The sequence below is a fragment of the Haliotis rubra genome, unplaced genomic scaffold (genome assembly GCF_003918875.1).
Source record: "Haliotis rubra isolate DU_JTF1 unplaced genomic scaffold, ASM391887v1 Scf887, whole genome shotgun sequence".
In the NCBI taxonomy this organism is placed as follows: Eukaryota; Metazoa; Mollusca; class Gastropoda; order Lepetellida; family Haliotidae; genus Haliotis; species Haliotis rubra.
The window spans coordinates 76,940-92,908 of NW_025767620.1; the positions used below are offsets into that span (position 1 = coordinate 76,940).

A 15,969-nucleotide genomic window follows, 5' to 3' on the forward strand; every position below is an offset into this window, starting at 1 on the left:
ATATACTATGAAGAAGAACCAGGCAAAAGTAGAAAAATTGGAAATATCTAACAGAGTTCTGGTAATATCTATACTAGGGCTGGGACGATTCACCGATACATCATGATACATATAAGTTTGATACAACTATTGTATCGTCGACTGGTGTATCGATACAAAACAATACACGACATTTTTTCAAAACAGTATTATCTTAAACATGTTAAAGTACTTAATTAGAGAAAAATACGCAAGAATGATAGAGTTACTTGTTTGGTCATTACAATAGTGTTATTGTTATACACAAATACCTTGAAATAAATTAATACTGTGTCATTCTTTCAAGGTGTATGTATCATGATACGTATCGTATCGCAAGTAAAATATCGCTATACGTATCGTATCGTGACATAGTGTATCGCCCCAGCCCTAATCTATACAAAATGAACGAATGAATATGCATGTCAAGAAACACCTGGTTCCAGTAAAATCGATTTCTTTTAACGTCACATGCAACATAAAACACAACTTTGCAGATTCTGATACCTTTCGGTATGGGCTTACAGTAACAAATGATCAAAAGTGCAAAGTCAACTTATAAAGTTGAAAAATAACGCAATGAAAAAACCCACGAAATCGGAGTTTTCACTAAATTCACTTACTAACTTCATCCCAGCTGGGGTGAAAAGTGTTTTCAACAGGTGTGCTGCATTGCGCACATAGCGCATGCGCAGTGAATAGGTTGGTGCGGCTTGAACTGGGATGCCAAAACACACAAAGAGCCCTGAGCGTATCGGCAAATGAAACAGCCAATGAAAGACTTCATTACACTTGAGAGCACATCCACCTGCTCTGACTGGGTTCGGCATCCCGGGAGCTTCGTTTCGAGGGTAGTAAACCCAAGTACAAAATACTGCACTTTTGATTTGCGATTGTACGCTTATAATTTTGTTTATTTGTTTTTTTCATAATGAGCAATGTATATTATATGTCATGAATAAGTGATAATTGTGTTTTACTTATGTTTGCTTTTTTGGTTGCATGTGACCTTTAAACCAAGACCTGCATTAATCTACATGACGCCAATAAAAAGGGTCAGTCAGCTATTGAATCATACCTCATCCAGTGTAGCGAGTGAAAGGGTCTTAAATGGAAGTTACATGAGCAAATACATTCACCAGCAAATCAGTTTATCCTGTCCTCAGTGCTTGTGTACGAGGAATATATCTACTGAAACCTTCAGAAAACAGTGAAATGATCCTTTATCGCTGACTTTTTATAAAAGGCAGGATATCGGGTAATAACCCAGTTACCATGGTTACACAGTTTTCATCCATTGTTGTCATGTGGTGGACATACTTCATGGATTGCACGCCATAACATATGTGCAGTACTCCTCATTCATAATTTGATTTAGCTTTACGAAACCAAAATATTTTGAAAATATAAATGCTTTCATAAACTGGCATAGACGTAATTCACTTTCTACTGAAAATGTTTATGAATACACAATACCATTTAAAAAGTGGTTAAATGTAACATATGCCATATTTGGGATTACACTTTCTCAGTAAAGTAGAGATTCTAGTACTTTTCTTGGGTTGAGCCCCATCCAAGATTCGAACCCACACCCTCAGAGTTAGACACCTAATCGCCAGCACACAAAGTCAGCCGCCTAGCCCGCTTAGCCAGCGCAGCTTCCATAATGTTGAAAATGTTCAGTAAACAAATAATGAAAATATTTAAAATGGCTTCAGTGAGATGAAGAAATATTGATCACTGTAAGCATAAATGTATACCTTGGACACCAGCAACTTTCTTGCCATGTTTTTTTTCAGGGCATAATTTCAACAATCTGTATTTATCCCCAACACTTCAAATGTCTCGGGTCGGAGGCAGATTCCTAAATAGAAGCTGGGTTAAGTTAACTAAACCAACCCGTCTCTCCCACAGTGCCAGTTTTCTTTTGGATGTTTTTGGATAAAATTTCTATATTGTCCCAATGTATGTTGTGATTATGACAGTTGATGATTATGTGGTCTGAGATGGCTGATTTTCATTTGATTTTGTGGTAGATGTTAATTGTTCTTTGATTCTGATGTTCATATGACTTAACCAAAAGAAAACAGAAATTAACAGAGACCAAGGATACCTCATCCCATCTGCATACAATGATAAAAACAACAGAGCAGAGCACTCCAGCCATCATTGCTAACCAATCCTATCAGCCATCCATGTTTTGTTCCTCCTCATGAACAGTTGGCTTCCTCCCATCATCATTGCACTATTACCAATATCCATTGTTGTTTTTGTTGTTAATCTCTTTGATGCATGTTGTTTTACATTTTCTTTATTGTACTGTGATGCGACGTTTCGAGGTCTTGATTGACAAAGGTAAGAACCTCGAAACGTCGCATCACAGTATAAAAGAAAGATTGGGATCCATAAAGTACCATACCATGCTTATTATTCATCAACTTCTAAAATGCTAATCAAACAGATAATACTTTACAGCTGCCCAGCACTTCATGACTACAGTACCTAAATACTATATTTTTTGCACATGAAAAGCGATAAAACCTGTCAGTGTCATGTGATCGAAAACAGAACACAATTTAAAGGAAATGCATAGATTGTAGGAAAATGTTGATGGCTACATACTGTTTTGGGTCTTTTCAAAATCGCTGCTTTTTTACAAGATGAACACTTTACAGGCATGTCGAGAACACTTGTCTTGGCCGACCGTAAGTCAATTCACCCACAGCATGTGCAACTCTTGTGTAACCTCGTGCGCTTGTTTTCTTCCGGTTTAAAGAAAACACGGCATCATTGGCTACACGTTACTTAGTCAGCCAATGGGCGCGCTTGATACAAAGTGCAAACGCTATTTCTTTGAGGAGATTTCTACAAGGGAGGTCACTCTTAAGTTTTCCTCTTGCATGAGATCCTGAGTTGAGTTGAGTTCCTGACAACACGAATTACAAAAAGCTCGAATCAAGAACTGAACCTGTTTCTTCTTCTCTTGCAAGAAGCTGTTGCTATCTAATTGTGGTGTTACTTGAAGTTTGGAGTGAACTTCATGTGTCATCTGAAGAAAGGGGGAAAAATATATCGACTTTCTATCGTGGTCGTGGACTGAAAACATCTTTTTCTTTCAAGCAGTTTATTCACAGCACAGATAAATTTTCCAAATACATTCGTTTCAGATATCATTTTGGAAGATGAATTTTCAGATACACCGAGTTAACTTGTTTTATCATTAGCACTGAAATTACTATATCACATGATTCGACTCTCCATGTGTTAGGGAGTGGGGTAGCCTAATGGTTAGAGAAGAGGTAATTCCCATTGTACACTCTCCATTATTCAACATTACATACATTCACTCACACACACACAGCCATAAATTTTGAACGGTGTCTTAATCAATATGCTGTGGTTGAACAGATGCATTTCAAGAGCAATTATATATACTGAATGTGTTTTCGGTTTGTAAGCTTTTGGTTGTAACAACATGTCAGGATCACCTCAACTTATCCATCATTTCCAGCTCATTGCATATCATTCCATCAGGTCATTGATATGGTTTAGAATACAAACAATATCTTCAAATCATATACGTGCTTTTATTTTTTGTACTGTTTGATATGTGCCATGTTTTTAGTGTTACATGCTAGTTTTAATTCTAACTGTGGTACTCGAGTTGTTTTGCTGTCCATTGGCAACAGGTTTTATGATATACTTATCATTGTCAAATTTGTTCTTGTCACAATATGGCAGAAATATTGCCGATGCGATGTTAAGTATTAACTCACTCATTCACTCACTCAAATCATACTCATTGGGTATGGATTCACTTTTGGGGTATGAGTCATCCAGTTGTTTATGTACGAGTGGATACAAGTTGTCCAACATTTGTGTTCCGGTTCAGTTCTACTAATTTTCTACTTCCCATTTCAATGATTGGTGTAGCTACCCCCCTTGTATAAAAACAGCAAGTGTTTATAATCTGAAATCGGCACCGAAAATCTGATAAAACATTTTGTCTTTCAAAGTCTTTGTTGTTTGTTCTTCTTTCAGTCACCTGTTAGTTTAGTAGGTGCATGTTTGGTGAAGTTTCAGGTTAACCCGTCATTGGTGGTTTACTTGATGTTGTTGCATTACTTATTTAGGATAAATGGACTTGACCATACTGATCAAACTGTTCTGCTGCTACAGTGTGTTATGTTAACAACGTGGTAGGGATATCTTTGTGTTGTTGACGTTTTTAGTCCAGTTTTGTATATCTGTTAGGGTTAAACTCTATTCCAGGGATTCTGTTATTATAAGCATGTGTTCGAGTCATCAGTTTGATATAGTTTGTAAATATGTCTACATGTTTTGTACGACTTAACCAATATGGATACTGTTTCATCTGTTTGTGTACCTGTCCTCCGATATGTGTACGGTATTAGCATCTAATTGGTCAGCCACATTTCATGAAGGTGTATGAAGTATATGCCTATAACTCCACACTCCGATAGCTGAGTCATGTGAGGGGGATTCATGATCACCAGAATATTTCATCGGTGGAGATATACCGGGTACTTTAACTTCCATGTACAAGCAGCTGAAATTCTAACTAATTGTAGTAAATGTCTGTGAACGATTCATTATAGTATCTCAGTATTGAAGAATCAGTTGGTTACGGCAGACATATAATAGTTGTACTCTGTCCTAAAAGGCTCCAGAAGTTGCTTATTAAAGTGACATAGAAGTCAGAGGTTAATGTTAAAAACAACCCAGAATGAAGGAAAGAACTCTAATAAGAAATACTCCACCAGTATTGTCCTTATGTGTACATAGCATACATATGTTGTGAATGCCTGTAGTATATCACATGTTTTTCACTTTTGGATTGACACCAGGAGCAAATACAGCATCTCCTTCCTCATTAAGGACCGGTGAAGATCCGGGGTAGAATAGGTCTTCAGCAACCCATGCTTGCCACAAAAGGCGACTATGTTTGTCGTAAGAGGCGACTAACAGGATCGAGTGGTCAGGCTGGCTGACTTGGTTGACACATGTCATCGGTTCCCAATTGCGCAGATTGATGCTCATGCTGTTGATCACTGGATTGTCTGGTCCAGACTCGATTATTTACAGACCGCTGCTATATAGCTGGAATATTGCTGAGTGCGGCATAAAACAAAACTCACTCACTCACTCCTCAGTAAGACACCACCCACAAGTGCATCATATATCCTGACAATCATATTGGAATTTCATTTGCAGAAACATGTTTGAGTAACACTCTGAACGACCTACAATAGGTTCACTACAAACAGAATTGTATTGGCATGGAAAGTCCAAACTTCAGGAGGGTGATTGTGATGAATGTAATACTGGCAGACAACCAATGTCTTTATCTGGCAATGGTTTATGGTAGTGGTGCAGCAACTTTCTACTGGATCCTGTAGAGTTGACTCAGGTTGGGTCTATGACTTCTACCAACATTCAGATGTTTTAGGAAATAAGCTGAAGGGTTGGCTAAGTGCTTCACAACCAACACATCACGCAGAAAACGTATTGTGTGATTGTTCACCATAACCAACACTTCATGCAGTACAGATGCTGTGTGATTGTTTCCCATAGCCAACACTTCATGCAGTACAGGGGTTGTGTAGTCGCCTATGATAATTTAGGAGGGTTTAAGACCCTATGTATGCCTTTTCCATCTCGCAAGACCGTTGTTGTTTTAAGTCTGGACATCCAGCCATTTCGGAAGCTTGACCGTTGTCACTGTAAGGAGAAGATTATCATCAGTGCCTTAATGCTATGACCATCATTCTATTTCCTACTGCCCCTGTAGTGTACTGCCCCTCTACTGTGTGCAGCTAGGCTATTGTGTACTACCCCTCTAGTGTGTACAGCTAGGCTATTGTGTATTGCCATTGTAATAACTTCGCAGTAATGTGTATTGGTTTGTTAATGTAATCATACAATTGTTAATTGTCAAAGGTATATTTTCTGGCTCCCTGAGTAAACGTATTTTCATGTATTTGACGTGGACATCGACACGTAATAATACATGAGGACAGTTTCCTGGATGATATACGACTGCTTCAGTTACCTGTGTCAACAGCTGGGTGTTGTCAACTAGCAGGAGAAAGGGGAATTTGAACTGACTGATATTTAGGAGAACAGTAAAATCTCATTCCATCCATTGTTAAAAAACTTTTCAGGCCTGTGTTGAAGTAACGAGAGTCAATAGATAGAGATACGATGAGGCCACACGCTAACATTAGGTGTGCCTACATATAGACGATACCTCTGTACTTATAGCTATGCGTTAATAATAATTATGATTATATGGACCTGAAGTATTTTGTTGTTTTTCAATATTATAAATTAGCTAATCTACTAACTGTAAACAATCTAGCAGTTTCCCGGGTAGGGAACATTGACACTATTTATATCGGCAAAGTTCCATCTCAAAATCACAAGTGATTTACAATTAGATACCATAACTTTAATATATTTTATGAGTAATCATCGCAATTTTTTGTGAAAATAGTTCACATGATATTTTCACTTGTATACTGCGACAAGCGCACATGTGTGAGCGCTGTTCCTCCACGGTGTTCTCCGTGTGGGATACTAAAATTCAGCAGTGTTTCTTCTGTGGTCAGTCCGCTTAACACAAGCGATGTGTTGTTCCTGCCAGCGGGGACAGGTCGTGTTTTCTGAAAAATACATCAATACTTTGTGTTTAGAATATTAGTAGACGGTAATGCTTTTCAGGCCAAGCAACGCGTTTTACGGCAGTTTATCTGCAGAATTATATTTTTAAATCAAGCCTGAGGGTAAAATGACCCCTAACACGACAGGAATTTAGTAACGATAACTCTGATTCTTTGAACTAAGTATTTGTTTTTGGAGCTGATACTCCTGAAATCTACGCGCCAATTGTTGTTGAGAACGGACAACTCTGCGTGTAAATTAGTAAAAGTTCTGATGACGATACAGGTCCGAGAGAGCAGGTCCACTGATAATCATAACATTTTCATTACTTGCCTGGATCTAACACACTTCTTCTGCTTCATATTCTGTTCTCAGAACATGTATATATTGAGAATATTTCATTGTCTTAGAAATAAAAATTGTCATGGAAATTATGAACATCTAATAAACGGGTGGGAATGTCGTTTATTCTACATTTCTGCTTCAAATTTTATATAATTTTTTATATTTGTATTTCGTTTAGCTGATGAGAGTTAGCTAATAACCGGATAAAATTATAATACGAAACTGCAGTAAAAATCACCGAAAATATATTTTAGAACGTAGAAATAGGATAACAATATTTAGCAACAGAAGTGGTTACATGTATGTGTATCTGCTGTGTTACCCCGGGGCTAGCAGGACGCAACATGGCGGGGAGTAGAACTCTGTTACTAACGATATTAATTGCGTTCATTTGACAATATTCGTCTTGGTCCTCTACACCGAGATCACGGCTACCCCACTGAGCTCGGACAAGTGAATGTGGACAATTGTACATTGTGTGTGCATCTGTGTACACTCATCTTGAAGTGAGACGGGTTGAGGTCATTAATGATATGTAAGACGGGACCACTCCTACGTAGTTTCTTATTGTCATCATTCTTTTTGACAACATCGGAAAACAAGTTACTCTTGTACAGTTGTGACGATAATTGTGAAGCCTGCATATTTGTATCTCCAGGAATCAACAGGAAACCGCCTAGCCCAAGTGTCCGGATGTTTTCTGTACATTTTATAAATATGAATGGATGTCGATAATGTGGTTTTTATTACCATTCTCCGACCAAACAAAATATGCAACCTACAACATTAAATAGAAATTATTCCTGCCAGCAGAAAATTAAATATATGTACATGCAAATAGTGGACGCCAATCTGAATTGTATCGCATTCAACGTATAAATGAAACTTAATTTGACCTCACTTGAAAAAAGTTTGCAAAACTTTCCTCTTACTTGAACATTCCCACTTCTACCGACAGCTTCCCATTGAAAAACAGTGTTAACACAATTAAATATTCATTACAGTTGTGATACATACGTTTTGTTGAGGCACCGTCATAGGGTACGACACGCTTCGCCATCAGCTGGAGATTCTTGACATAGGTGCAGGGAGTCAAGCGTCGGTGGTAGGTCAGGTGTGATGAAGAGTGATATGTTTCGATATTAGCAAATATTACTGAATGTTTGACATACTGACAATTTCGTTAAGACCATTGTCCAATGTTTCTTACACTTCGTTTGGTTGTATCTTGTGTGGTGATTATTTCCACGTAGGATGTTTCAAGACATCCATGTGTTTTGAAATGTAGAAACAATAATATTTTTTACCACGTAAATTACAAAGAGAAAATATCGAAGGAAAACTCAAATAGAAAACTAAATATAATCATTCTTAAATCTAAAAATATTTTCTAACATCTTGGAAATTGATTTAAGCGAGAATCTTGTTCCCGCTCCTCCCTGGATGAGTTGAAGCTATTATCTGTCCACGCGACGCGGCTGCCCCACCCCAGCCAGAAGCTGCCCATACTGTCGCCGAGAACTTCCATATTCTTTGCACGTGTATTCCAGGCCCGGGGGTGGGGTGCGCGTGCTAGGGGTAGAGTCAACACATGTCACTAGAAGATGCAGCTTGTTACCCATCCCTCATAGAATCCTGGAAACTTCTGATATTTTCATCCAGAAAATTTGATAAAGGTAACGAAAAACATTTTTTGGGAAAATAAGTTTGAGAACATTGTCCCAAGTTGGATACTTTTCGTGTAGATAGGGTAGGGGTCAAATTACAACGCCGGTTGTGGTCTCCAGGGGGAAAATTTGAATGTTGCTGTGAAGGGGCGGATACTCGTTAGCTGGCGTCGTCAGGACATTGTGTGTGTGGCTGGGGGCAGTCCCGCCAAGGCAGCTGTTAGCGGGACGGGTGTGATTGGAGCAGATCCCCAGGGGGTTGAGATGCGACTCAAAGACGAGCCCCGCCCCCTCTTTTCACTGGTGAAGTAGCAGGCTCTTTGCCCCGGACGATCCTTATATAGGTAGCGAGAAGTGGGAAGGTGAGTCTACTGATCTGAGCCCACAGAGCATCCTTCACCACAAGGTTGTGTCCCCCACTGTCAGCATTGCCTGGGTCACTACGAGGACTTACACTGCCCCCACTGCCTGGGTCACCACAAGTCCTTACACTGCCCCCACTGCCTGGGTCACTACGAGGACTTACACTGTCCCTCTACTACTGGGTCACTACGAGGACTTACACTGTCCCTCTACTACTGGGTCACTACGAGGACTTACACTGTCCCTCTACTACTGGGTCATCACACGGACTTATACTGTCACCTGTCAGCACTGTCTGGACTTTCTGTTGTGTTCGAAGCCTGTGCCACCATGGAGACTAAGGACATGTACCATCAAGACGGTAGTGACAATGAACACATTTCTGTGGACTGTGATTCCGACTACAGCGACGACCCCAGCGAAATGTCAGCTGAACGCTACCTGAAGGGCAAGAGGAAGGGTCAGCTCGCCAGCAAGTGCCTCAGTGAGAATGAGCTGCAGGATCTTCGACTCAAGATCAACAGTCGGGAAAGAAAGCGAATGCATGATCTCAACTCGGCTCTGGATGGGCTGAGGGAAGTGATGCCGTACGCCCATGGTCCGTCCGTGAGGAAACTATCAAAGATCGCCACACTACTTCTAGCTAAGAACTACATCCTGATGCTGAGCAGTTCCCTCGAGGAAATGAAGAAGCTCGTGAGCGATATCTACCAGAGTCACCATCACACACGTGCCGCTACCCCCGCCCCGCACGTGCACACACAGCTCCCCGTCATGCCTCCTCTGCCCCCTCTGCCTCAGACCATCGCCGGCCTGTCGTCGCCGGAACTTTCCCGTGTGTCGACAGTTACAGTCAAAGATCCGTCTCATGCAATAACCTCCTCCCCCTCCCTCGCGCCGCACGACCGCTCCCTGGTGTACGGACGGTGGCCTGCCCCAGCATGCGCGTGCAGTCAATGTTCGGCGGAATCCGTGCGGGCGCCCTTCACAGCCTTCGTTCATAAATACCCAAGTCATCTTTCCGCTGCCAACACGTTCAGGAAATGAACAGGACTGTGTACATGTGTATATAAATGTGTGTATATATTTATGTGAAATAATCTATGCAGTTAGCCGTGAAACAGACTCACGTTCTAAGCCTACCCCAGGGTTCCGTCAGTCGGCTACCTTGTGCCGGACACACCCACCCCGTCACCCCAGCCATATTACAGGTGTGCCGTGATGACAGGGTCTGAACACTGAACTGTCCTTCTGTGAAGCCCGGGTCCACCTCTGTCTCCGTCTACAGTATGTATTGATGATATTTTTGTATGAACTGATTGGCCATATATTGTTGAGTGCTGGTGTAGCTCAATCCACACACTGTGCCTTTGAGCTTTATTGTTTGTGATAAAAGACCAGAATATTTTAAAATGAAATAAATCTAAATCATGTTAAATGATTTTTAAAGAAACCAAAGCTTTTGTCTTGTATAGAGTATTCCCGTGTACATCTCTGTGCATGGAACTTTGATTACGGTTCAATAAAACCCATTCTGATTTTTGGAAAGTGCACGATTGTGCATTTCACATTATGGTTTGATCGAAGAACCTTGTTGGAGAAAATACACTTTAATAAAGCGTCTCGGAAACACACAAACACATTAACAATGATTGACGAGAGTCAAATTGTCAAGGGATGCGTCAGACAGACCATCATCCCAGAACAGATATAGAAAACTGATGACAAATGCGCAAAGTCATATCTGCATAAGAAATCTGACAAATTATGCCAAGGGGTGAATTAACCTCCGTGAGCCCAGCACTCCGGTCCGGTGAGGGTAGCATATTTTACTGTTTTCTGGAAGTACGGGACATATTTCCCCGTGCTATACAATACACTTACAATCCATGTAACAAATGCCGCCTGCACGGTTTACCGTGTACATCTTGCAGTACCACACATTTCACCAGAAACATTGACAGATACAGGATATCATCGCTAAAACAATTTAACTCAACATACTCGTAGGTCATGAAGCCAAGAGTATCACTACCAACAAAGGTTTGTTCATCCAATACATTTGAAATACAAAACCCTAGTACTATTATTACCAGAAATGAAACATTTTGGGGAGTTATATTTTCGATTTAACATAGTGACCAACTGTACCACAGCCATCTCTACATTCATACCAACCTGTCCCGACGGGGATGATGATGATGGTATGAGTAATGTCAATAGATGTATGCTCTTATATAGCACGCGGCCAGGTGTATGTACGGAGTTACGGCAGTTTTATAATTCCTACTTTGAGGGAAAAATAATTACAGTTTGCAAAATCTCGAAATATAATTCATTTGCTGTTAACTGAAATATGTGATTAAGACCGACAGTTAACGCAGAACTCCTAAATAAGTATTTCACACGACTTTGAACAATTCATGGCGGTACTGAAAAAAATGTTCCCACATAATCAATAAGTCAAGAATGCTTTCCTTGTACGACAACGCTACAATATTGTACTACAACGCCACATTATAATACTACAACGCTACAATATCGTACTACTACGCCACATTATAATACTACAACGCTACAATATTGTACTACTACGCCACATTATAATACTACAACGCTACAATATTGTACTACAACGCCACATTATAATACCACAACGCTACAATATTGTACTACAACGCCACATTATAATACTACAACGCTACAATATTGTACTACAACGCCACATTATAATACTACAACGCTACAATATTGTACTACAACGCCACATTATAATACTACAACGCTACAATATTGTACTACAACGCCACATTATAATACTCCAACGCTACAATATTGTACTACAACGCCACATTATAATACTCCAACGCTACAATATTGTACTACAACGCCACATTATAATACTCCAACGCTACAATATTGTACTACAACGCCACATTATAATACTACAACGCTACAACGCTACAATATTGCTGCTGCAGCTAAGTACAAATGAAACTTACAAGTAATCAACATGTCCGTACGTCCTCAAATTGTCATCTTGCAGAGACTTCTGGGGACAGGGGATCGAACGAAAGTCAATCATCAATTTATAGTAGCACGTGAATTGTTGGATTTATGTGAATTTGAAATGAAACGGGATTAGTTAACAAGTTCAAGAGTATTTTAATTGCTATTTTAACAAATATTTATACATACATACGAATGACTTGAGACGAGAAACTTACTAAAACAGAGTACCACTAACCACAATTACTGGTCAATGTCGACTTTGTGACGACGTGGAACATAAATAATTTACAAATCTAAATTCTCAGAAGGTGTGGTAAAAGAATACACTGCAGGTAGAATATCAAAAAGTAGTTTAGTCTTTTCACCTTTGATTCATCAGTATGGGATGTGAATACTGCCTGTAGCTACTCCGTAACAATAACAGCAATGGAAATAATTATAATAATAATCACACTGCGCTGGCGGCTACGCGATGGGTCCAGTAGATTAATGATGGACTTGAATATATTATGTTTCTATGTACTGGAGATGAGAGCTGACTACCGACACTATTCTCAACACTGTTTTGTACGATGCGTGTTACCAATTACAATTCTAAAGTATATTATTGTCCATGTAGTCCCTGAGAAGGACGTCGGTGATGATGGGCGAGAGGTGTGTGCCGGGACGCCGCCGGAGGTTTAGTTTCGTGGATCACTGATCTTGTCATAATGTAATCAGTTGTCGCATAAAATTATCTCCTTTTATTCAAATACATGTCAAAGTGACTTAGAAAACAACATTAAAATAACGTTTGTACTAACAGAAATATTTACGTCAACTTCTTAATGTATTCTCAGACTTATGTCCATGTGTGTTGTGTAGAATTCAATACCAGAATTTTCCACACTTAGCCAAACTTTGGTCCGACTTAGGTACACATACACAGGTGTGTCAGAATCATAGGTACAGGTGCACCACAATCATAAGTACATGTACTTAGTAATCATGGATATGGGTGTAGGAGGTAACACGATCCTGGTGTGTCAGGTTATTGTGAGACAATCAAACGAACCCCACGCGCCCTGGTCACACGCAGAGACTGACCACCACGATGACCACAGGCAAGGTTTTACAATAGTTGTGACATTATGTGTTAACAAATCAGCGACTCCGCAGGTAGACACGCCTGTATCCTCACCTGATCGTACTTCACACAACAGCTCTCATTAAACCTACATGCAGTATGTGTCAGCGATTTTCTTCTAAATAGATTGGATTGTTTCGGCTATATTTTTTCTTGTCACCCTCGTTAAATCACCTCGTCACTTCCGTCCCCGCGGTGGTGCTGGGGGCTGTTACAGACACCAATTAACCGGGTCATTGATCAGTTTACAAATGTATCACGAAATGAATCTACTAAAATATTTATCGAAACTATAAGTCTTACATTTTATGCAAGACAGTTTTCATAACTATATGGCGAATTCAAGAGTTAAAAAACACGAACCAGCAGTGAGATGTTACAAAGAGCTAATGGATGCAGTAATTTGCCGTTTAGCTGCACGAGCCCAACAGTCAAACATGAATAACACTTATAGTAGTTTTTATAATAATGACATATCTGTTAATCAATCTTATTGCATGTACATGATTTCAAGACAAGACGAAGCATTCACGATGGTCTCCACCTTACCCCGCACACTGCCACCCCCTTACCCACCCCCACCACCATGATCAGCGACAGGGTCCACATCAGTATATCCTCTGTGCATGATAATAATTATTTCAATCAATATGAAGGGAAAATGTCAATGTTTTATTTAGTCAGATTTGAATATTTTCACGAATTACACGATTTACACGATTGCCGTAATCCAGGGCTTTTAGCACGCACAGTTTGGCCACATATAAATTGCGAATGGACGCAAACAATTTGAACTGAAAGCCGTACTGGACACACGGAAATGTGACAGAATCCTAAAACTTATTTAACTTATAGACTGGATGTCTTATATCGCTGATATATCGTCTTTAGTGAGAAACACACGGAAACGTGCTGGATGTCCATGTGTGATTGTCCACATCCAGTCAGTACATGCTATCAGATACCTGTATCACAGCATACCAAATGACAAGACATAACAAAACACAGCATTATAATGATGTGTGCCACAGGTCGCCAGCCTGTAAGCGTCCCATTCGTACCCCAAGAATTTATCACCTGGAGTGACAGAGTCCCGTAGTCCCAGATGGATCCCTGGAGATGACAATCTATCGTATATTTCATTTGATTATTCCACCAAGGCGTCCGGTTAAAAAGTCCTAGTTATAAAAGTACCAGTGAAAAAGTCCTAAATTTGCCTAGGTAAAAAATGTCCTCCGGAATTAAATTGACCCCTTTTCATTTTCTAGCAAGAAATTATTTTTTAGCTTTAGGTTTTCCACACATACAACAAATGTAAAGGTCTTATGACATCATGACGTATTGAAATGTTGATATAAACATCATACAATATGACTACAGTTAACAGTATAAGTTATAAGTTACATAATGCATCACATGATGACACGAGGTAGTCTAGGCCTACTGATATTTATGAAGTCGGGTGTTCAGTGCCACGCCGTGTAAAAACTTCTTATTTACAAGAATTCAGATTCTTCAGTGTTTTACTGGTAACTAGTTGTTGGCGTGATGCAATCAATTACAATCAAACTATAATCGGGTGATCAGCAATCACACTGAGACACTTGCAACAGTTTTCACTACAGATCAAAGGTCAGTTTAGATATTTTATCCGTGAGCACATGACGTCGTTTAAAAGATCAAACATCAATTTAAAAATTTAATTCAATTTAGTCATTATATATGATTTCTACATGTTTTTTTTAATCTTTGATGTCAGTCTTGTCAGATTAATAACTAAGTCAGTTTTTAATACAAATGGACTTTTTTACCAAGGATCTGTTACCGGTACTTTTTTACCAACGACTTTTTTACCGGAGACTTTTTTCCTATAATCTTCCACCAACACAGCAATTTATTCGGGGTAACAATTTCATCAGCTATACTGTACACGAATATGTGTCCCAGTAGTTAAGGTGTGCAGCATTTATTCCAGTCTCCGGTGTCGTCCCCGGTGTTGTCCACGGTGTCGTCCCCGGTCTCGTCTCCCGGTGTCGTCCCCGGTGTTGTCCCCGGTGTCGTCGTAGTGAGAAGAAATTATAACAACGCTTCTGAACATAACAAATGTTAACTCCCACTATGTCCAATAACTATCCATAAATGTAATGACACGATCGAGAATCCGCTGAGGAAATTCACAACAAGAGAATAGACGTGAAACAAGTCACGGCATTGAATCTGGTCAGTCACATTTCGGACAATAATTTGAATGTAGCAACTACAGTGGTTCGATAAATTGAATTCATTCAACTAAATATGATTATATATAATATTTCAGTGAAAGACACTTCCGTGGAATAACGTGAGGATAACGAGGACAAACAGGAATGGATCCTCGAGGGTAGGACAAAATGCCACCCGGACAAAATAGGACAAAATGTCTGCATACTGTGGACAAAATCCGAACAGTGTGAACAATGACATACATTTTAGTTTGAAATAGATATTTTTATTTTTCCTCATAAATATGCAGTATTGATCATAAGCACTACAATACCATGATTCAACAAATCTCCTAACATACTGCATCATCCTGGTATATATTCATGGTACATGTAATCATCTATAGCATCATCCTGGTATATATTCATGGTACATGTAATCATCTATAGCATCATCCTGGTATATATTCATGGTACATGTAATCATCTATAGCATCATCCTGGTATATATTCATGGTACATGTAATCATCTATAGCATCATCCTGGTATATA

At 39.5% G+C, this 15,969-nt stretch overlaps 2 protein-coding genes across 4 annotated transcripts in view; one reads left to right on the forward strand and one right to left on the reverse strand.

Moving 5' to 3' along the window:
• The window catches only part of LOC124263512 (cytoplasmic tRNA 2-thiolation protein 1-like), a 61,393-nt gene extending 58,562 nt beyond the window's left edge, over positions 1-2,831 (reverse strand). For all 3 annotated transcript variants that reach the window (XR_006894861.1, XM_046698171.1, XM_046698172.1), the window contains exon 1: positions 2,641-2,831. Coding sequence is in view for 2 of the 3 variants with exons in the window: in XM_046698171.1 (XP_046554127.1) it covers positions 2,641-2,697 (57 nt within the window). In the remaining variant the exon portion in view is untranslated. The remainder of the gene's footprint in view (positions 1-2,640) is intronic.
• A 6,234-nt stretch (positions 2,832-9,065) lies between these two features.
• Positions 9,066-10,524, forward strand: LOC124263503 (oligodendrocyte transcription factor 2-like). The gene has a single exon (XM_046698161.1). The coding sequence runs from the start codon at positions 9,408-9,410 to the stop codon at positions 10,122-10,124; it is 717 nt and encodes a 238-aa protein (XP_046554117.1). The 5' UTR covers positions 9,066-9,407; the 3' UTR covers positions 10,125-10,524.
• The last annotated feature ends 5,445 nt before the right edge of the window (positions 10,525-15,969 follow it).